At 40.9% G+C, this 24,347-nt stretch overlaps 1 protein-coding gene across 1 annotated transcript in view; it reads left to right on the forward strand.

Annotated features, from left to right (window-relative positions):
- Positions 1–24,347, forward strand: part of LOC140476338 (E3 ubiquitin-protein ligase pellino homolog 2) — a 235,231-nt gene that overhangs the window by 189,672 nt on the left and 21,212 nt on the right. Inside the window, exons 5-6 of the mRNA XM_072568786.1 lie at positions 3,061–3,258; positions 7,633–7,821. Coding sequence (XP_072424887.1) covers positions 3,061–3,258; positions 7,633–7,821 — 387 coding nt within the window. The remainder of the gene's footprint in view (positions 1–3,060; positions 3,259–7,632; positions 7,822–24,347) is intronic.

The following is a 24,347-nucleotide window of genomic DNA, read 5'->3' on the forward strand; positions in this document are numbered from 1 at the left end:
CAAAGCTTGCCTGTCATCTGCAAGGCACAAGTAAGCAGTGTGATGGAATATTCCCCACTTGCTTGGATGAGTGCAACTCCGTTAACACTCAAGAAGCTTGGCAGCATCCAGGACAAAGAGGCCACCTTGCCATATCCACAAACATTCATTGCCTCCACCACTGTACAGTAATGTGTTCTATATACATGATGCACTGCAGAAGCTCGCTACAACTTCATAGACACACCTTCCAAACACAAAATCACTTATGTCTAGAAAGACAAGAGCAGCAGATACTTGGAATATTTTCAGCTCTTGAGGTTTTCCAATGGAATCCTTTTAATTATCCTTGTCTAAGCTCCAAACTCCACACACACATTCAATTTAGTCAAAATAGTTATTTATCTTGACAGTTTTCTAACTACTTAAGAGGATTATTTATTCTGAACTGATTTTTGAATTAGTGTTTGTCATAACAATCTCGTGGGCATCTCAAAGATTTCCTAATGTGTGGGGTTCAAGAGTTGTCTATAAGATGGATACTGAGTGAGTGGATATGGGCTAGTGAAAGGTTATGGTGGAATGGATGTGAAGGACCATGAGGGACATGGAGGGAATGGAGGTGAGGCGTGGTATGAAGATTGTGGAGATAAAGGGACCTCACTCAGTATTAGATCGGGATTATTATTTCAGCCAATTTTGATGGTATTAGACAAGAACTTTCAAAAGCTGATTGGCTGCCGATGTTTGCGGGTAAAGGGATGGCTGGAAAATCGGGAGCCTTCAGAAATGAGATAACGTGAGTCCAGAGAAAGTATATTCCTGTTAGGGTGAAAGGAAAGGCTGGTAGGTGTAGGGAATGCTGAATGACTAAAGAAATTGAGGTTTTGGTTAAAAAGGAAGCATATGTCAGGTAGAGACAGGATCAATCGAGTGAATCCTTAGAAGAATATAAAGGCAGTAAGAGTATACTTAAGAGGGAAATCAGGAGGACATGAGATAGCTTTGGCAAATAGAATTAAGGAGAATCAAAAGGGATTTTACAAATACATTAAGGACAAAAGGGTAACTAGGGAGAGAATAGGGCCCCTCAAAGATCAGCAAGGCGGCCTTTGTGTGGAGCGCAGGAGATGGGAGAGATACTAAACGAGTATTTTGCATCAATATTTACTGTGGAAAAGGACATGCAAGATATAGAATGTAGGGAAATAAATGCTGACATCATGCAAAATGTCCATATTACAGAGAAGGAAGTGCTGGATGTCTTGAAATGCATAAAAGTGAATAGATCCTCAGGACCTGATCAGGTGTACCCTAAAACTCTGTGGGAAGCTAGAGAAGTGATTGCTGGGTCCTCTTGCTGAGATATTTGTATCATTGATAGTCACAGGTTATGTGCCAGAAGACTGGAGGTTGGCTAATGTGGTGCCACTGTTTAAGAAAGATGATAAGGAAAAGCCAGGGAACTATAGACCAGTGAGCCTGATGTCGGTGGTGGGCAAATTGTTGAAGGGAATCCTGTGGGAAACTGGTTAGCAAGGTTAGATCTCATGGAATACAGGGATAACTAGCCATTTGGATACAGAACTGGCTCAAAGGTAGAAGACAGAGGGTGATGGTGGAGGGTTGTTTTTCAGACTGGAGCCTGTGACCAGTAGAGTGCCATAAGGATTAGTGCTGGGTCCGCTACTTTTTGTCATTCATATAAATGATTTGGATGTGACCATAAGAGGTACAGTTAGTAAGTTTGCAGATGACACCAAAATTGGAGGAGTAGTGGAGAGTGAAGAAGGTTATCTCAGATTACAACAGGATCTTGATCAGATGGGCCAATGGGCTGAGAAGTGGCAGATGGAGTTTAATTTAGATAAATGTGAAGTGCTGCATTTTGGGAAAGCAAATCTTAGCAGGACTTATACACTTAATGGTAAGGTCCTAGGGAGTGTTGCTGAACAAAGAGACCTTGGAATGCATGTTCATAGCTCCTTGAAAGTGGAGTCACAGGTGGATGGGATAGTGAAGAAGGCATTTGATATGCATTCTTTTATTGGTCAGGGTATTGAGTACAGGAGTTGCGAGGTCATGTTGCAGCTAAACTGGACATAGTTTAAGCCACTGTTGTAATATTGCATGCAATTCTGGTCTCCTTCCTATCAGAAGGTTGTTGTGAAACTTGAAAGGATTCAGAAAGGATTTACAAGGATGTTGCCAGGGTTGGAGGATTTGAGCAATAGAGAGAGGTTAAATAGGCTAGTGCTGTTTTCCCTGGAGGGTCAGAGGGTAAGGGGTGACCTTAGAGGTTTATAAAATCATGAGGGGCTTGGATAGAATAAATAGACAAAGTTTTTTCCCTGAGGCGGGGGGAGTCCAGAACTAGAGAGCATAGGTTTAGGGTGAGAGGGGAAAGATATAAGAGAGACCAAAGGGGCAACGTTTTCATACAGAGGGTGGTAAGTGTATGGATAGAGCTACCCGAGAAAGTGGTGGAGGCTGGTACAATTGCAACATTTAAAAGATATCTGCATGGGTATATGAATAGGAGGGGTTTGGAGGGTATGGACCAGGTGCTGGCAGTTGGGCCCAGATTGGGTTGAGATCGTTGGCATGGATGAGTTGAACTGAAGGGTCTGTTTCCGTGATGTACATCTCTGACTGAATGGAACAGAACTTCAAACCCAGTCATCTCAGTATCCCTCCACCTCCCCCCTGCTTCAGGAGACTGTGGCCTAACCTCCATCCCTGCCATAACTCTGAGGTGGAAAATTATAGTGGGCATGCATGATTGCATCAGTGACAGGATCATGATATCAGAAAATTATTTGATTCCCAATTTCCATCTCAATGGGGAAAGGAGCGGAGTGTTCTGTTTAAAAATTATTCAGTCCTAGGTAGAACTATAAGAATCAAATTTATCACTTACTTAAGCCATTAGAAAACTAATTGAATTTTAACATTAAAAAGTTTTTATTAATTCTCAAAATGAAATGTACATTCTCATTGTAATGAGAAAGCATAAACTGTCTATTGGTAAAATTCAATGAAAAATTAGTTTTGAATTAATTTACTTTTCCTTTTTCACAGATTGGACGGTCCACTGAGAACCCCATTGACTTTGTGGTGACAGACACTGTTTCTGGTAGCCAAAGTAATGATGAGATGCAAATCACTCAAAGTACTATCTCTAGATTTGCATGTAGGATAGTTTGTGACAGAAATGCGCCATACACTGCTCGGATTTATGCTGCAGGCTTCGATTCATCAAAAAATATATTTCTTGGAGTAAGTACGGAGCACAACTTTTTAAATCTAAAAGCACATTTCTTAAATGTGTACAAATTAAATTCTAAGTGCTCATAATATGTTACTTTTTCCTGTCAACTATTGAGAAAGATATTAAAAAGTGCTAGTTTCTGGGAGTATCATGTACGATATCTGCAATTTTCTCCTTTATTTGTAAAAATAAAAAAACCTTGTTTACTTGAGCTTGCAAACATATTTTAAAAACTTATTTCCAAGTTTTAAAGTACCTGGCATGAACCAGTCATGGAATTGTAGAAATCAATAGCACAGGAGGCCATTGGGGCTGAAAAGTAGTCATGCAGTCAAATCCCACTTTCCTGCTTATAGTCCTGTACCTTGTAAGTAATTGTACCTCAAGTGTATATCAAAATGTTTTTTAAATGCTGTGAGGATTTCTGCTTCTACTTCAATTTGAGGCAATGTTTTCCAGACCCTCAATACACCCTGGGTGAAGACTATATCCCCACTAGTCCCATCTAAACAGCCTATCTTTTGCCGCAGGTCTGTGCCCAATTCCCAGATATGAAACCCTCAACCCACAGGACGAGGTTGTCCTATATACTGTCTAAATGCCTCATAGTTTTATACTTTTTGTTGATGCTTTTGACTTTCTACTACTACTAAAAGAAGCCTGTTAGTTTATTACATTTTATACATTTGATCTGTGATGTACAGCAGAATTTAACCAGCCAAGTCGAAGCATATTAAGGTTAAACATCAAAAAATGGTGTTGTTGCAAACCAATATAATTCCAACTGTTTCCAGGTTGGACCTAGGTGAGCAATGAAATCCTGTATTATGCAAGTATGCAGTTAACTTTGAATTTAACCTAACATTGTGGTTTATCAGTGAATGTGTGGCTTGCCTGAGCTGGCAGAAGGGTGTGATTGATCACTCTTGCTTCAGTTTTCTTGCTGTCAGTCTCTATTGCAGCATATGAGCACTCTAACTTGGAACTCTCTTCAGGAGCAGCAGCACCAGATAGCAGACCAATAGCAACACTAAAAGCACAGCACAGGCTACCTGCTCAGCAGTAAATTGTCATTCCACATGACAAAAAGAATGAACAGAAAATTGCAGCTCATAGAAGGTGATATCCATAACACAGTCTCCGCAGACAGAGGATGAGGTACCTCAACACGACCCTGTAGCTGTACCTCAGAAGACTCAGGCTTTTGTTGTGACTCATTGCTGATATCCACACTTCCCTAAAAAAAAATCAAGTTTCCAAGAGGGCCAAGTGGGCATGCATCAGCTGTCACTGTCAAGGTCAGCACAAATAGGTCGGGCATGGTGTGATGACATATCAATGAGCTCTTGATCTGGTCTCCATGAGACCACCTCTCAGATGACCAATGCCTTGTTTTCTGATGCATCCCCCACATATGTGAATTGTGCCACAATCGGGCTAATCAAACATAGACGGTTCTTGGCTTTTTTGTCAGAGGCTGGTTGTCCCCAAGTGCAGAAGGTCATTGGTTGCAAGCAGGTGGCAACCGAAGTTTTCACAAATCACATGCTGATTGAAGCGATTAGGGGAATCTTCATTGGGCATTTGCACTTCTTCAGTGTCTAATTAGTTTTGACCACTGGAAGGTAACCATATGCATCTGCCACAGATATCGAGGAAGCTGCCTTGATTTGTTCCTTCTGTTCCAGTTGTATTTCATGCAGTTTTTCACTCCTCAACATAGCCTCAGAATCTGACTAAGTGGAGAGGAGGAATGCCCTCTATTACATGCTTCATTCAGTGTGGACAGAAGCCTTCAGGTGAATTACATTTTCTTAATTACACTTTCATGTAGGTGTCACTGGGTAGGCAAGTATTTCTTATTTATCCCTAATTGCCCTTGAACTGAGTAGCTTGTTCCGTTATTTCAGAGGGGCATCTACATTGCCATAGATCTGAAGTCACATGTAAGACCAGGTTAAGATGGCAGTTAGAGACATGTTTTATTGCAATGATCAATGGTAGTTTCATGGCACCATTATTGAGACTAGTTTTATATTCCAGATCCCCATGTTGATTAAGCAAATTTAAATGTTACCAGCTGCTGTGGTGGCATTTGTACCTGTGTCCCCAGGGTCTACCACCATACCAGTGACACTACCACTATACTACCACCTCCCCCTTGATTGATTTCTATTAGGAGGCAAGGATGTGAACATGATGCTTCTTGATTGATGGTTGAAATTAATTGTGTCTGAAGGAAGACACCACTTACAAGATTCCTGCTATCATACAACTTTGTCAAGATCAGCACAAACACTTCAGGGTACTTTTAGTGACTTCTTAATTTTCAGTTAGTCCCTTATAGATTCACTTCCCAGCCTTCTTTTCTAAAGTCTCCACTTATGTGCAATTTGCCACAATGAAATTAAACAAGCAAAGGGCTGGTTTATCATTCCTGGACTGAACCATATAAGTGGACCAAAAGGAAGACCCAGCAAGACCAGTGTAACCACAGGGCTAATATTAGAATAGACAACTGGGTTGCTGAAGACACACTTCAGAGGCCTCAAAAGATCTGGAGGGTGGTCTTTAGTAGTCTTCCCTTGAAGTATCTTGAGAACAAGATGCTATACCGTTGAGACACTTTGTGCAAAGATCTCTGTATTTTGGAATCTGTAAGCTTCCCAACAACAATACCTCACCTACTCTTGTGCAGTGCAAGAAATGTGAAGAGAGCATCTTGAGTCCCACCTGAATTGTAGACTTTCCCTGTCTTCTTTCCACCTACATTTTCCTGCTAACCAAAGATCTTAGCACTAAAACAATGGGGCGGCACAGTGGTTAGCACTGCTGCCTCGCAGTGCCGGAGACCCAGGTTCAATTCCCACTTAAGGCTACTGACTGTGTGGAGTTTGCACATTCTCCCTGTGTCTGCGTGGGTTCCCTCCAGGTGCTCCAGTTTCCTCCCATAGTCCAAAAATGTGCAGGTTAGGTGAATTGGCCATGCTAAATTGCCCGTAGTATTAGGTGTTAGTTGTGTTTCGGCAGGTCGGTGTGGACTCTTTGGGCCAAAGGGCCTGTTTCCACATGGTAAGTAATCTAAATCTTTGCTGTGTGTGTCCACTGAAAGACCGTGCTAGCCTTTCCTTTTGCACAGCTCACAAGGTTGCTTGATTCTTCATTCAGTGAATATCACCACAGTCATGCTAAATATGAACACCTTCATTCCCTCTCCAATTGATGTGTAATGCCTTTGAGCATGCTCCCAGAACTAGAAATGTTGCAGTTCAATTTTTGTTTTGTGAATTGCTTTGAGTGTGCTGAGCCTTCAGTGGAGATTCTCCCTACTGACCTTGTTTTCAGCACCTGTTCCTGCCCTCAATGATGTGCTTGTCACCATGTGACAACTGAGACATGCCTACTGCATTGTGCACTAAGGTGCCAATATTATCTGTATTTGTTGATGGTGTGTGTGATTCATTTGATAATGCATTCTCAGAAGGCCCTTTTCCCTCTGAGGAGTGCTCAACTTGGTCCCTCATCATTTGAGTGATTTGTAGGAGATCATATGTTAATAGGACAAAAGACATGAGCTACTACAAGCATTGAGAGATCTCAACAAATGAGGTATATCATCATATTCAGTTACTGGTGAAATCAATCCAATTTAGTGTTCAGTAACGATGCATCTTCTAATGTTGTCACTATGTTTCTGAATCATTCCCATTCTTACATTGGCAACACCTAATGTTTGTGCTACCAGTTAATTTCTAGGCTGTCTACCTCCATTAGATCAGGGATATTATGATTATTATTTTTCCATGCTGAAGTTGGTAGTGTTCTGTCATTTATGTGGTACAAGTATTTATTGCCACTTGCTTACCCAAACCTGAATGTTGTCCCAGTTTTGCTGCATGTGGGGATGGGGTTCCTCGATGTCTGATGAATCGTAAATAGCACTGAATGCTGTACAATCATCAGGAAAGATTTCCTGTCCGTCTTTAGGATGGGGGGAAAGGTTATTGAAGCATCTAAAGACTGGCATTTAAAGGCATCTAAGTGCCAGTACGCTGTCATGAGGATCTCTTCCAACAATGCCTTTGAGCTGAGACAATTAGCCTTCAGCAACCACAACCATCTTTCCAACAATGCCTTTGAGCTGAGACAATTGGACTTCAGCAACCACAACCATCTTTCCAACAATGCCTTTGAGCTGAGACAATTGGACTTCAACCACAACCGTCTTTCTTGTGTTTATATTCTATATATTTTAATTAAGCAAAAATCATTTTGTCATTTTTTTTATTATAACAGGTAAATTTAACTTATTTGCTAAAACAAAGCTGATATTTTTTTAAGTACATATTGTCAATCCAAATTATTTTTACCTTTTTTTATAGGAAAAAGCTGCTAAATGGAAAAATCCTGATGGCCACATGGATGGGTTAACAACTAATGGAGTGTTAGTAATGCATCCTAGGGGAGGCTTTACAGAAGAATCCAAACCTGGGATATGGCGGGAAATTTCTGTTTGTGGAGATGTGTACACTCTAAGGGAAACAAGATCAGCGCAGCAAAGAGGAAAACTGGTGGGTGAACATATTCGTCCAATAGTAACCAACATGCTGGCTTATTGCAGTGTGTTTTTTCTCAACAGTTAATTCTTTTCAAATCGATCAAAAATAGGTGATATTATCTATGTAAAAAATTGTAAAATTTAAACATCTGGCAATTAATATTTCTTTTTGATTATTAAACCAAGTTGAGTCAACGCAGATTATGCAGTAAGATAAAACAGCAGCATTAATACAAATCAGGATGATTTAGGGAAGAAAATTGATTCAGGTCCTTACGATGAGGAATAGATTAATCAGGGAAAGTAGGGCCTGCTTGGAACCCAGAGGGCAATCTGTATATGAAGCTGGAAGACATTAGTTGAGTGTTAAATATGTACGTCACATCTGTCTTTGTTCAGGAGAAGGAGGATGCAAGTATAGGAGAAGGTGGACTGTGAAGTTCTTGAGTAGATTGAGATAAGAAGTGAGGAAATTTTGAAGATTTTGTTATAATTAAAAGTGGATATTTCCCCAAGTCTATATGAGTTGTGTCTCAGGCTTCATAGGGAGATGAGGGAGGACATCATAAGCTTCCTGACCCCAGTTTTTAAATCAACTATGGCCACAGGGGAGGGACCAGAGGACAGCAAATGTGATTCCATTTTACAAGAAGGGTGGTAGAGATAAACCAGGAAACTATAGACCAATGGTAGTGAAATTATTGCAGAAATTAATGAAGAAGAAAATGTATTTGTCATTTAGAGAGGCAAGGTTTCATCAGGGATAGTCAGCATGGCTAAAAATCTGGTGGAATTTTTCAAGAAGGTCATCAAATGTTTTGATAAGGGGAGGGCATTTGATGTTGTTGATATGGATTTCAGCAAAACCTTTGACAAGGGCCTATGTGGGAAACTGATAAAGAAGGTAAAATCTTACGGGATAAAGGGTAACTTGGCATGTTGGATCCAAAATTGGCTTACTGATAGGACAGAGTTTAAAAAATCACACAACACCAGATTATAGTCTAACAGTTTATTTGAAAGTACAAGCTTTTGGAGCACTTCTACTTCATCAGGTAGCTCGTGGGGCAGGATCATAGGACACAGCATTTATAAGTAAAAGATCAAAGTGTCATATTACTGATGCAATGTATTGAACAAACCGAGGTTGCTGTTAAGACTGTGTAATTACTTAGAATGGGGCTGCAGGTTTCAATTGATGAATATGTAAATCCCAGAACTTCTATCAAGTCACAGTCACACTTGAAAGCACTCCGAAAGCTTGTACTTTCAAAGAAACCCATTGGACTATAACTGATGTTGTGTGATTTTTAACTTTGTCCACCCCAGTCCAACACTACACCTCCACATCATTATTGATAGGAGACAGAAATTGATGGTAGTGGCTGTTTTTGTGACTGGAGCCTGGTGTTTAATGGTGTACCATTAGTAACCAACATGCTGGCTTATTGCAGTGTGTTTTTTTTCTCAACAGTTAATTCTTTTCAAATCAATCAAAAATAGGTGATATTATCTATGTAAAAATTGTAAAATTTAAACATCTGGCAATTAATATTTCTTTTAGGTCCCTTATGGCTTATGAATATCACAAATGATGTAGATGAGATTAAGCATGGGGTTTTTATTCCTGATGAAGGGCTTTTGCCTGAAATGTCGATTTCGAAGCTACTTGGATGCTGCCTGAACTGCTGTGCTCTTCCAGCACCACTAATCCAGAATCTGGTTTCCAGCATCTGCAGTCATTGTTTTTACCCCATGGGGTGTGTTAAGTAGGTTTTTGGCTTACACAAAGATTGGCTAGGTGGTGGACAGTCAGGAGAAAGGTGTTAGATAACAGAATGGTATAAATGGTTTGATCAAATGGGCAGATCAGGACAAAAAGAATTTTACCATGGTAAGTGTGAGGTGATGTAGTTTGGAAGAAGAAACAAGACAAGGGAGTACTAAATGAATGGCAGGACATTGGGAAGCTCACATTAAACGAGGTATCTTGGGGTGCTTGACCACAAATGCCTGAAAGTGGCAGCTTAGGGCAATAGGGTTGTTAAGAAGGCATATGGGATGCATGCCTCTGTCAGTCATGGCATAGATTGTAAGAGCAGGGAAGTCACTTTGGAGCTTGGCAGAATTTTAGTTTGTCTACACATTGAGTACTGTGATTATCACCCTGAGAAGGATGTGTTTGTGTTGGAGTGCAAAGGAAATTTACTAGGATAATGCCTGGATGGTCCATTTCATCTTTTGAAGAGAGGCAGGATACACTTCAGTTGTTTTCTTTGGAGAAGAAAAGGTTGATGAGGGACACGAACAGAGTGAGTAGAAAGCAGTTGTTCTTATTAGTCAAAGGGTCAGTAACAAGGGGCATGACTTCAAAGTGAAAGACAGGAGGTTTGGAGGGGATTTGAGGGGAAAAAAACTTTATCTGGAGTGCAGTGGCTGGGAGGGTAGTTGAGGTGGAAGACCTCACAACCTTTAAAAAAACCTTTAGTGGGCACTTGAAATGTCATAACATCCAAGACTATGGATCTACTGCAAGAAAGTGGGACTCATGTCAATAGTAGTGTATTTTTGGCAGTACAGACTTGATGGGCTGTAGGGACTCTTCACTACAGTATGATTCTAGTATGATCTAGATTCCATGATGGTGCAACATTATTTCAGGTGGTATCTTGTGAATCCCCAAGTATTGGATCTCTTCAGCACTTTGCAGCTTGTGGCACTTTCATCTGAAGGCATTGAACCTGTTAAAGTCTGCTGCTTTGATTTTAGTTAAAAATTACACAACACCAGGTTATAGTCTAACAAGTGTATTTGGAAGCACTAGCTTTCGGAGTGCTGCTCCTTCATTAGGTTGTTTTATTTTTACAATTTCAAGATTTATCATCGATGTATTGGAAGGCCAACAGGATCTCATTAACTCTGCCTTCAACCTAAATCTGTTCTTCAACGTGTGGGAAAGATCCTTCTTACAGTAGAATTTGACATTTAAATATTAAATTGTAAGTAACCAGTTTTTCCCAGGATTCTGCCTTCGACGTTGAATACATGAATTTTCTGGAACTTGTCAGGTAAAACAAAATGAGAGGACAATAAATATTGAGCAAGTGACAGGCAACAAAGACTTTAAATACTGAGATATGACAACTGCCCCTCGCCCAGGTTGATAGGATTTTGCTCACAGAAATGCAGTGGAGATTTTTGTCTTATGTCTGCATTTCAGAGCAGTCAGCCATCCCAGTAGCGTTGGAGCCACTTATGCAGTTCTTCCATGGAATCCCCCATAACTCTCAACTCATTTCCTGATTAAAAATCTGTCTAGTTCAGCTTTGAATATTCTGAATTACGCAACCTTAACAGTCCTTTGCAGTAAAGAATTCCACAAATGTACTACCCTTTGAGAGAAGAAATTCCTACTTATGTTTGTTTTGAATAAGTGACCTCTTTTTCAAAGTTGCACCCTCTAGTTCCAGACTTTTCCACAAGGGGAAACAACCACTCTGCATCTTACTCTGTCAAGCCCCTAAGAGCCTAGCCCATGATGCCTTCATTCTGTTAATGAATTTAAATGAAAAGTATCCTTGCCATTTATCATACAGAAGGAGGCTGTTTAGTTAATCAAAAATGAGCTAATGTCACTTTCCTGCTTTTATTTGTAGTCTTATAAGTTTGGTATCTTGCAGTGCACATATCTAAGTGTTTGTTAAATGTGTTTAGGTTTTCTGACTGACAACCTTCTCAGAACATTAGCTTCAGAACTTCCCATTCTCTGGATGAAAATAAATTCTGTTCAACATCCCTTCAGTGCTTGGGCATGGGGTGAGACAAAGCTCTTTAATGTTTCTGCAGGTTAAATGTAGAAAAAGAAGAAGCATGTGAAGAACAGGCAGGTTTCAAAGTAAGAAGTCAGTTGCTGAAAGTAGTGACCAGGCACTCGTAACTTGTACATAGATGTACAAATACTAATCAACAGAGTGAATGAAGTAGTGAAAGTTTACAGATTAAAACTTAATTGAAAGAGACAAAATTTATGAATGTTAAAAAAAAATAATGCAATACAGAGGTCAATATAAATTGGTAATAGCTGAATAGGTTTCACAATTAGCAACATCTTATTCTAAGATGGTTAACGCCATTTTTAAAAAAAATCAGAGCTAGAATAGCAAAGATAAATAATGAACTCTCCAAACATAAAGAATTGCATACATTGGAATGAGAAGCAACTGGAAAAAATAATTGAATTAGAGTGTTGCTACGTGGGGCTAAAGTGTGAACTCAAGTAAAACATACATCCAAAACCTAGATATGTTCTTGTTAAAAAGGATTGAGTAGGTCAATTGGAGAGAACACAAAAGCATGGATAGTGGAGAAGGAAACATTGTTAGGGAATATCATTAAGAAACTTCAAGATTGGATTGGCCAAACTCTCAAGGCTTGGAAATTTCTGAAGGAGGTAATAGAACCACAATAAGAAGAATTTCATGAATAATGAAGTGAGACAACTTAAATTAAAAATGAGAAGCCACTGAGGTGGGATGAGTAAACCTCGAGGTGTGAAAAATGGACAGAAGACCTGCTGTTCGACAAACCAGTATTCTAGGAGTGGCCAACTCATTTTATAAAACGGGCATACAGCCAGGAACCTAGACAGCATCCTTAGAGAGGTCAGATGTAGGAAGTGAGGCTGGGTGCAAACTAGTGGATAGAAAATCCATCAGGCAGAGTTCTGGCAGTGAAAGCACTTCTGAGGATCATTGATTCACTGAGTTCTATCATTCTTAATTGCTTGGTGATACCAAACTCTTAAAAATATTAATCAAGAAAGTTGGTGCAGTTGGTAAAAATATGAGAAATAGGAACAAGAGAAGATGATACAACTCTTCCAACCAGAGATCTATTCCTAAAGTATAAAATTATGCAGGAATTAGATTAGATTACTTAGTGTGGAAACAGGCCCTCCGGCCCAACAAGTCCACACTGCCCCGCCGAAGCGTAACCCACCCATACCCCTACATCTACATCTACCCCTTACCTAACACTATTGGCAATTTGGCATGGCCAATTCACCTGACCTGCACATCTTTGGACTGTGGGAGGAAACCGGAGCACCCGGAGGAAACCCACGCAGACACGGGGAGAATGTGCAAACTCCACACAGTCAGTCACCTGAGGCGGGAATTGAACCCGGGTCTCCGGCGCTGCGAGGCAGCAGTGCTAACCACTGTGCCACCGTGCCGCCCACAATTAGTGGCTACATAATATATAGTAAACAAATAAATAATTGAATAAAATAAATATTTAATTAAAATTTAAGGATGACAGGAAAGGTAATTTGTCACAGGAACTGCATGTGGAACCTTCTAGAGGCTGGTGTGCTCCACAATAAACACATCTATCAGTGACTATTTGCAGTTTGAAAAATTTTTGTTCAGAGCCGTTGAACTGATGCCAGAGTTTCAGACTCTGTGACACATTAGAGATGGAGAAAATTACCTGAATATTTTTTGAGGTACAAGTCACCTGGCTTTATGGTGGGGCCTTCCAGTTTGTTCAGTGGTCAAGAATAGGGAATGTGGCTGCAACTGAGGTAGGTGACGAGCCAGAGATCAGGCGTCTGTGAACCTCAGCTTTTGTACCTGTTGGGTTTGAGCTTCTTTCAGATTGTTTGGATGAGAGTGGGTGCTGCAAAGTTATTAGCTATCTGGTCATGGCACAAAGATACAAGAAGCCCTTCAAGTAAGTGAAATATAAAGGAAATGTAGGGACAGTATAATGAAAGACATTGACACTGTTCCCTACAATAAAGCCTGGTGCCAGGATTTGGAGTGTCTACTCAGGGCTGGCTCGGAGCTTATAGAGTGGAGGGGAAAGATCTATGTTGTTATTTTCTTTGAAATTACCATGGACATAGACAGGGCAGAAAGAAGTTCTGCATAGTCAATATGTGAGGCTAGACACCAAGTTAAGACTTGGAGCCTTAAAAGCAATAATCTCTCGATTAATGCTTAAACCACATGCAAATTGACATAGGGCAAAATGAATGTGTGATGAATGGTGTATTAGAATTGGGTTCTGGTTCATATGCCATTGGCACAAATACTGAGCAAGGTACTATTGGGACAGTCTATACCTAATTGTGTTGAGTGTTCTAGTGAACTTCTAGGGAAGTAGAGAATATTTCAAACTACATTGTGGTGGGGCACGGGGGTGGGGGGGGGGGGGGGGGGAGCGGGAGAAAGGGTCAAATTTGGGAAAATACAGTAAAGGGTACAGATGAGAAAAAAGCAGTAATGTGCAAAATTAGAAATAGGTCATGACAAGAAGGGAGAGTACAAATCGAAGAGAAGTCAACAGATAAGGCCACAGAGTACAAAAATAATAAAAGTACAAAACTGAAGTCTCTTGAATGCCCATAGCATTCAAAACAAAATAAATGAAATAATAGTGCAAATAGAAATAAATAATGGTGATCTGATTGCCGTTACAGAGACATGACTGCAGAATGACATAGATTGGAACCTGAATATTGAAGGTTAGATGACATTTAGGAAGAATACGAAACCAAGAAAAGATGGAAGGATAATTTTATTTCTGTATTAACACAGTAGAGAGGAATATGATAAATATGAGAGTCTTCCTGAAAGGTACAGTGATAATCATGGTGGGTTTTGATCTACATGTAAATTGTAAAAATCAGTCTGAAGAAAGTAGACTAGATTAGAAATTCTTAGAATGTTTACTTGATAGTTTCTTAAAACAGCATGTTCTAGAGACAACCAGAGAGTAAGCTATTCTACAACAAAAACAGAAATTGCTAGAAAAGCTCAGCAGATCTGGCAGCATTTGTGTAGAGAAAATAGCATTAACTTGACCCTTCCTCAGAACCCCACAGACACTCGACTCAAAAAGTTAACTCTGATTCTGTCCACAGATGCTGCCAGACCTACTGAGCTTTTCCAGCAATTTCTGTTTTTGTCTTTGATTTACAGCATATGCAGTTCTTCCATTTTTTTTTAGTAGCTAATCTAGATCTGGTATTGTACTATGATAGGGTTTTTATGATCTCATAAAATGGATTCCGTCCAGCAACAGTGAATTATAGGTTGAGTTTGATCGAGAGAAGAGTGGGTCCAAGACTAGTATTTAAGCTTAAATAAGGACAGTTATTCAGCATGAAGGCAGAGTGTGTTAAAGTGAACTTTCAAATTTGCTTAGTGGGCAAGTCAATAGAATTGCATTGGTAGACATTTGAGGAGATATTTTGGAATACATGGAATAGATACATACCAACAAGAAAGAAAAATTCCAGGCATCTATTACCATCTTTGGTTAACTAAAAATGTTAGATATAATATCGAACTTAAAGAGAAAGCATATAATTATGCAAAGATGGCTAGCAGGTCAAAATTGGGCAGAATTTTCAAAAAAAAGCAAAGAATTAATAAGGAACGAGAAAAATTGAAATCCAAGAGAAAGCTAGCTAGAATTATAGGATGGAATCCTTCCAGGCCCTGAATGACATAGGCTACGGTATGACATTTGGGAAAATCCGGTGAGAAATCTCGTGACTCCCTTTTTGATGCCAAGATCAAATAGTTGTATTATCCAAACAAGTCCCATGCATAAAGATGGCATTTTTTGCTTGTGAGCAACAAACTGTCTATTTAATTTTTTTTGTTTTTTTTCTTGATGTCTAGTTTCTATCTGGCAGCTGGTAGAGTAACTACCATATTAATGAGGTGTTCCATCATAAAGTCACCCTTTATTTACAGATGCATTGTATTTGACAATGATCCGGCTTCCTTCGAGCCAGCTCTGAGTGAGTAGAATCTCTGACACTTCTATTTGTTTATTTTTTTTTGTGGAGAGTCCTTGACACTGACACTGGTCCACCTCCCTCAGAGCCAGCTCTGAGTGAACAGAACCTCTGACACTCCTGTTTATTTATTTATTTTCCCCCATACTACTGCCTTACTGCGGTAGTGCTTATTTTTTTCCCCAGCACCCATGTTGTGTGTGTGTGTGTGTAGGTGTGAGACACAGTGAAAGACAAGGTGCACAAATTTTTATTCGGTTTCCACCACCAGGAAGAAAGAAACACCTGAGTGACCAGTGACAAGCAATGCCCTTCACATCAAAGGGCAATGCTGCGTGATCAACAGTGAAGGGGAGGGCAGAGATTAAATCAAAATAGAGTTGGAGGGGGAAATAATACACTCCACTCCCCGCAGTGCCCACCTCTCCCTGAACAAATACAAACTGTCTATTAGCAGTGCTTATCACTTATTAACACCCTAATTATTAGTTAATTTTGCCTCATTAATATGCAGCCTCCCATTCTCCCATCCACCTGATAAAAGCTAGATGTCGAAAAGTCTTGATATGAAAGTCAGTACCTGGTGACTCTAGCTTGTCACTTACTTCTCCAGATCTTCTTCATGGACCTGGTAGAGCAGAAAAGGTAATCAATCTTCTTCCTACATTGCTAGGCATTCCTTTGGATTGATGAGACTGCACTGACCCAGTTAGAAATCCAGGTTGGTATGGTCTAGTGCTATGGTCTTGTGTCATTCCTTGAAGCCCTTCTGTACACTAACCTATTCACCCAGACTTCCAGTTCCTTGTCCACAAAGCAGGACACCAATTTCCCCATATCCCTTGTATTTGGATTGGAGCAAATATCATAAACTTGTAGTGATTGTCCTTATAGAATATTAGTTCCCTGATTGGAGCTGTTAATCTGGTCCAAACAGGGTGTCCTGGTTTACAGCTATAATCAGGAGTGTTAGAGGTTCTGTTCATTCTGAGAGCTGTCTTTGAGCAAGCTGGATCAATTCATGGACTCTCCACATGTAAATAAATGGTGACTTGGTGATGGGATACTGGCGTCTCTGGAGTTATTTCAGTGGTGACAAGAGTGGGATATGACTTTGAGTTAACCCTTAATGAGATACTGAGAGAACATTTGGGATGCAGGATTAACAATGTTTAATGTCAATTTCACAATCATGTAAAAGCATCTACTGGCTGAAGCCTAACTAGACTTCAATAGGCAATGCAACTGCCTTTATCATCGGAAAATGTGGCAAGTGGAGTATATGAGTTTTAGGGTATTCTGATGGAATTGGACACTCTTGCCAGCCTGACTGAGCTTGAGGAACATGTAGAGGACCAAGCATGTAGATGAGGGTAGGGCAGATCATGTGGTGTACATGGACTTCAGTAAATCCTTTGATAAGGTTCCACATGGTAGACTTTTGGAGAAAATGCAGAGGCATGGAATTGAGGGTGATTTAACAGTTTGGATTAGAAACTTGCTTTCTGAAAGAAGGCAGTGAGTGTGGTTGATGGAAAATATTCAGCCTTGAGTCCGGTTACTAGTGGTGTGTCACAAGGATCTGTTTTAGGACTATTGCTGTTTGTCATTTTTATAAATGACTTAGACGCAGGCATAGGTGGACGGATTAGTAAATTTGCAGACGACACTAAAGTCGGTGGAGTAGTGGACAGTTTTGAAGAATGCTACAGGTTGCAGGGGGACTTGGATAAAGTGCAGAATTGGGCTGAGAGGTGGCCAATGGAGTTCAATGCAGCTAAATGTGAGATGATGCACTTTGGGAAGAATAACAGAAAGGCAGAGTACTGGGTCGATGGAAAGATTCTTGGTAGTGTGGATGTGCAGAGGGATCTTGGAGTCCATGTACATAGATCCCTGAAAGTTGCCACTCAGGTGGATAGTGCTGTTAAGAAGGCATACGGTGTGTTAGATTTCATTCGTAGAGGGATTGAGTTCTGGAGCCGCAATATCATGCTGCAACTATACAAACGCTGGTGCAGCCGCACTTGGAAGATTGTGTACAGTTCTGGTCCCCATATATTGGGAAGGATGTGGAAGAATTGGAAAAGATGCAGAGGAGATTTACCAGGATGTTGCCTGGTCTGGAAGGAAGGTCTTACAAGGAAAGGCTGAGAGATTTGGTTCTGTTCTCATTGGAAAGAAGGAGGCTAAGAGGAGATTTGATAGAGACATACAAGATGATCAGAGGATTAGATAGGGTAGACAGTGAAAGTCTTTTTTCCTCTGATGATGACGTCAGCTTGTATGAGGGGGCAGAACTACGAAATGAGGGGTGATAGATTTAAAACAGATGTCAGAGGCAGGTTCTTTAGGCAGAGTGTGGTAAGGGTGTGGAATGCTCTACCTGCTAATGTAGTCAACTCAGCCACATTAGGGAGATTTAAACAATCCTTAGATAAGCACATGGATGATTTTGGGATAGTATAGGGGGATGAGCTGAGAATAGTTCACAGGTTGGTGCAACATCGAGGGCCGAAGTACCAGCTCTGCACTGTATTGTTCGATGTTCGATCACTTGAGTAAAAGTAATTTCATAGCCTTGCTCAGTTCATATCTTGAACAGAGGGACTCTAGGTCAGCCCACAGAAAAACCCCAAAACAAATCCAAAACTCAGCCAAACTGTTAAAATTTTCTTCGGGAAGCTGGCTGGCAAGTCATTGTAGTTGCTACTGGTATATGGAGACAGTAAAACAGACCCATTAGAGCTAAACTGAGTAAGAGAACTGATAGACAGGTATCCAGGAAGGTGCACACCCTGGAAAGTCTACCTACACTTCGTTTGGAACTGTTAAATTGCTGAGCATCCAAATGAGAACCAATCAAAATAAATATCTAGTCACTCCGTTCTAATGGAGGTCAATACCAGCGCGGCTGTATCAGTGATCATAGAACTAATCTTTAAAAAAGTTCGCTGTGGACTCCAACCCTTAAGTTTGCGCAGGACCTCAGCTAGACTGAGAACCTATACCGGGAAACTTTAGATTATGGGTACAACTTCGGTATGAGAAGCAGCTATTTCAGTTAGCACTGATTGTAGCAAAAGGTTCAGTCGCAAGCTTGATGGAATAATTGATTGAGGAAGATTCATGTAGATTGGCTCAACATTTTTTGATTAGAAAATGGCTTCCTAAGTGAAATCCTAATTAAATACCTCGAAGTTCTTCAGGAATGTCTAGGGACTATCAAAAGAGCCACCTTACATATTGACCAGTAAGCAATTCCATGGTTCTGCAAGGTCCACCTAGTGTCATTTGCCTTGCAGGCAAAAGTAGAGGCAGAAATCAGAAGGCTGAAATGTGAAGAAATCAATAAAACAGTCCAGTTTGCAGAATGGGCAGCACTTGTTATATTGCTAGTAAAGCCCGGCAGGGATTTTAAACAAATGGTAAAATGCTTTTTGCAGCTGGAGAAATACCCAAACCCTCGCTGAGAGGATTTATACATAATGCTGGCAGAGGGGGTTGCCCTTTACAAAGCTGGAAATAAGTCACGTGTATTTGCTGTTGCAGTTAGATGAAGATTCCCAGATGTATGCTACAATTAATACCCAAAGAATTTGTAGCAATATGCTAGACTGCCGTTTGGGGTATTGTCAGCCAGTGCAATTTTTCAGGGGATGATGGAGAACATTTTACAATGTCTATCCCAGGTCACCATTTATCTAGATGATGTCATAATAACAGGGAATTCCAATAAGGAGCACTTAGAGAACTTTGTCTTGGTCCTTAATTGTTTCTCCCAGGTAGGCGTATGCCTTAAGAGGGAAAAATGTGTGGTCTGGGCACCCTAAGTGACCTACTTGCGCTACAGAGTTGATAGGACTGGATTACACTTGTTGGAAGATGAAATGAGGGTGATCAAATGTGCTTTCTACTTATGTACTGGAGCGTGGGACTTTCCTTGGGCTGGAGAACTGTTACTCAAAGTTTATACATAACCTGGCTTCCATTCTGGCACCTTTGCATCAACTCTTTTTAAAAAAAGGGTCAGCTTTGGAAATGGTCATGTAGCCAAGCTATATCTTTCAGGGAAGTGAAGAAACAGCTGTCATCCTCTAAAGTATTGGCAGCTATGATTCCAAGCGAGATCTTGTATTAGCATGTATTCCCTGTAAATGGGGTAGTGTTGGCTTGCCAGTGGCCCAGCAGTGAGGAATACCCAATAGGTTAGGCTTTCTGGACTTTGCTGATGCCAAATGAGGACATGCACAGATACTTCGACAGTCATCTTTGATGTGAGCAAGTTCCACTAATACCTTTTATGGAAGTAAATTTGTGATTGTAACGACTGCAAACCCTTGCTAGGACTACTAAAAGTGAACAGGACTATGCTGCCCATAGCTTCAAGTAAACTTCAGCTGTGGGTTCTTATACTGAGTGCACACAATTACAAATTGGAACACCCTCTGGGAGACCAAGTGGCAAATATGGATGCATGGAGTCACCTCCCTCTGGCAGATACACCACTGGTGGTGCACCACTAGAAGAGTCTTCCTGGTTTTAAACTTTCAGGACATCCTTCTGGTCACTGCTGACAATATCAAACAGAAAAAAGTCCGGTCCTAGCAAAACGAAAGCATCTGGTGGTGATGGGTGAAACAAAAGGGCCATCACAACCAGAATTGAAACCTTTTGAACCCGGTGAGACGACATCACCAGAGAAGTTGGTATATTATTATGGGTTACAAGAGTGATTGTTCCTAGGAAAGATTACTGCCAGATAACTGGCTGAAGTCCACTAGGGTCATCCAGGGGTTTCCAAAATGAACATTGGTGAGAAATTTTCTCTAGTGGCCAGGATTGGATGCCAACATAGTGGGGCAGTGCCCACAGTACCAACAGGAGAAAAATTACTGCTAGTAGCTCCCCCACATTTATGGGAATGCCCAGGTAAGCCCTGGACTTGGTTACAAGTTGACTCTGCTAGTTCTTTCATAGGCTCTATCTTTTAAGTTGCTGTGGACATCTGCTCAAAATGGTTGGACATGCATAGAGTTCATTTGCCAAACGTGGGGACAACGCTAGAAAAATTGCAAGCATCTTTTGCAAGATACAGACTCCCGGCATCACTGGCTAAGGATAATGGGACATCAGGGAATTTTAATATTTCCTAAAGTCGATTGGCATTCAGTATGTGAGGTCAGCTCCATAACATCCATCGTCACGTGGTCTGCAAGAAAGAGCAGTCCAAATTTTGAAGGCAAGTACACAGAAACAGCTGACAGCTTTACTTGATACCAAACTGTCGGTTCCTGTTTGATTTTAGGATCACCCCTCACTCAATTACAGGGACAGCTCCAGCAAAGTTGTTAATGGGAAGAAGACTCCAAACCAGGTTAAATCTGACTTTCCTGCACTTGCAGGGAGGGTGAAATGGCATCAGCAGAACCAGTACCAAACACAAGATTCCTGTAAGTGAGAAAAGCACTTTACTTCAAGGGACGAAGTTTGGTGTTGAAGTCACAAGGATGGGTAAGAGGCATGGTCCACATGAGGTCAGGCCCCGTGACACACAAAATTCAAGTTGGAGAGGCAGTCTTGAACAAGCACGTGGACTGCATGAAAACTAACCTTGCAAACCGGGCAGGAGCAAAACATAGCCAGCCCTTCAAAATATCTGGCAAGGCTGTCAGAACCCATGGGTTCTCCCCATCTGTTTAACATCAAAGAAACCTCTAAGGATGAGATGGACATGGCACATGAAGAAGTTGAATTTCAGCCAAGACACTTAGGACGTAAGACGTGGGCTATGGTTTAGTACACGTCACCAACATCCGAGGCAGAGTCCGACAAACTGGACCCTGGTGCGAAAATGCTCCAGGAGAAACTACAGGATAAAGAATGGGCCGACGTCCTAGGACTTGGAGAGGATGGGGGGATGTAGTGATTGGAACAAGGACAGCCAGGTGGATCTTGTAGAATATGAATTCACAATTGGGGTTGTTCACCTGGTCCAATCAGGGAGTTCTGCCATTGGGTTAAAAACAGGAATTTTCTAATTTCCCCTATAACTGAACCGTCTCTCCCTCTATTTAGTTGAAAGTCCCACGTTACTAGGGCTGTAGAAAGGGCTTTAAACCGAATGGAAGGAGAGTTCAGTTATAGGGGAAATTAGAAAACCCAAACTAAATGTGCAGAACTCAAGAGGCGTTATTAAAATCTCCAGCACAGACACAAATAGGACCGAGTATATGGAAAGTGTTAACAGTCAAACCTCAAGCACGCTGGACAAATAAATGACAATAAGAAGAGAGACAGTTAATATTCAAGGATATATATCCTATCGAAAAGATAGCAGGTGGGCAGAGTGGGTGGGGTTGCCTTATTAGGAAGAAATAAAATTAAATCAATAGTAAGAAATTAAGTAGGGTCGGATGGTCTAGAAGCTGTGTTGGTAGAATTGAGGAACTGCAAAGGTGAAAAAACCATAGTTGGAATTATGTATTGGCCTCCAAATAGTAGTCAGGAGCTGAGGCATAAGATATACCAAGAGATAGAAAAGATGTGTAGGAAAGGCAAAGTTATAGTGATAATGGGGGCTTTTAATATGGAAGTAAACTGGGAAAATCAGGTTAGGATTGCAAGAAAGGGAATTTGTGATGGCTTTCTGGAGCAGCTTGTCGTAGGGCCCACTTGGGAAAAGGCAGTACTGGATTTAGTGTAGTTCAATGAGGCAGACTTGATAAGGAAGTATAGGTGAAGGAACCCGTAGGAGGCAGAGATCATATTATGGATTGAATTTACTCTGCAATTTGAGAGGGAGAAGATAGAATCAGAGGTAATATTGCAGCTGAATAAAGGCATGAGGGAGGAGCTGGGTAGAATTGACTGGGCAAGCAGCTTAGCAGGAAAAACAGTGGAACAGCGATGGCAGGAATTTCTGAGAGGAGTAATTCAGGCGACACAACAGAAACATCCCTAGGAAAAAGAAGCATGGTACAGCGAGGGTGACACATCATGGCTGACTAGGGAAGTCAGGGATAGCATAAAAGCAAAGAGAAAGCATATAATGTGGTGAAGGACAGTGGGAAACCAAAGGATTGGGAAGCTTACAAAGAACAACAGAGGGCAACAAAAAAAAAGAAAAAAGGAGGGAGAAGATTAAATATGAGGGTAAGCTCGCCAGTAATATAAAGGAAGACTGTACAAGTTTCTTTAGATATATAAAGGGCAAAAGTGGGCATTGAGCTACTGGAAAATGATGCTGGAAAAATAGTAGTGGAGACTCAGGAAATGGCTGAGGAACTGAATAATCACTTTGTGTCAGTCTTCATGGTGGAAGACATGAATAATATCCAAAAAATTCAAGAGTTGCAGGCAGAGCTGAATATGTTGGCCATCACCAAGGCGAAGGTGCTAGAAAAACTGAATGGCCTGAAGGTAGATAAATCACTTGGATTAGATGGACTACACCCCAGAGTTCCAAGGGAGATAGCTGAAGAGTTGGTGGAGACGTTAGTGGTGATTTTTCATGAATCGCTACAATCTGGGAGGGTCCCAGAGGACTAGAAAATCATGAACATGACATTCGTTTTTAACAAGGGAATAAGGCAAAAGATGAAAAATTACAGACTGATTGTCTTATCTCAGTCATGAGTAAGTTCCTAGAATCCATTGTGAAGCTTGAGATTTCTGAATATCATAAGTGTCAGGTAAAAGGGCAAAGTCAGCATAGTTTTATCAAGGAAAGGTGATACCTAACAAATCTGCTAGAATTCTTTGAGGAAGGAATGAGCAGGTTAGACCATGGAAAGCCAATGGATGTTATCTACCTGAACTCCCAGAAGGCCTTTGACAAGGTGCAGAGGAGGCTACTGAGTAAGATAAGGGCCCATGGTGTCACCGGCAAGGTGCTAGCATGGATAGAAGCTTATCTGTCTGGCAGAAAGCAGAGTGGGAATAAAAAGGTCCTCCTCAGGATGACAGCTGGTGACAAGTGGTTCCACAAGGCTGTGTTTGGACCACAGCTTTTCACTTTATATATAAACAACCTAGATGAAGGATCTGGGGGCATTCTGGCTAAATTTGCACATAATAGGTTGAGGGACAGTAGCATTGAGGAGGCAGGCAGGCTGCAGAAGGATTTGGACAGGTTAGGTGAGTGGGCAAAGAAGTCGCAGATGGAGTATAATTAGGGAAAGAGAGGTCATGCACGTTGGTAGGAAGAGTAGAGGCATGGACTCCTTTCTAAATGGGGAGAAAATTCAGAAGTCTGAAGTGCACAGAGACTTGGCTGTTCTAGTCCAGGATTCTCACAAGGTAAACTTGCAAATCGAGTCAGTAGTTAGGAAGGCAAATGCACCAATGGCATTTACTTTGATAGGACTTGAACATAAAAACAGGGATGTACTTCTGACGCTCTCAGGCTTTGGTCAGAATATACTTGGAGTGTTATGCGTGGTTTTGGAACCAATATCTCAGGAAGGATCTATTGGCCCTGGAGCATGGTCAGAGGAGGTTCAGGAGAATTTTCCCAAGAATCAAAGACTTAACACGTGAGAAACATTTGAGGATTTGGGCTTTCTACTTGATGGAGTTAAGAAAGATGAAGAGGGCATCTAATATAAAGTTACTAAATGGTCTGGACAGAGTGCATTTGGGAAGATGTTCATTTGAAGGAGAGACTAGGACCCGAGGGCATAGCCTTTGAGTAAAGGGAAGACATTTTATAATGGAGATAAGGA

This window comes from Chiloscyllium punctatum, chromosome 4, assembly GCF_047496795.1.
Source record: "Chiloscyllium punctatum isolate Juve2018m chromosome 4, sChiPun1.3, whole genome shotgun sequence".
NCBI classification, from domain to species: domain Eukaryota; kingdom Metazoa; phylum Chordata; class Chondrichthyes; order Orectolobiformes; family Hemiscylliidae; genus Chiloscyllium; species Chiloscyllium punctatum.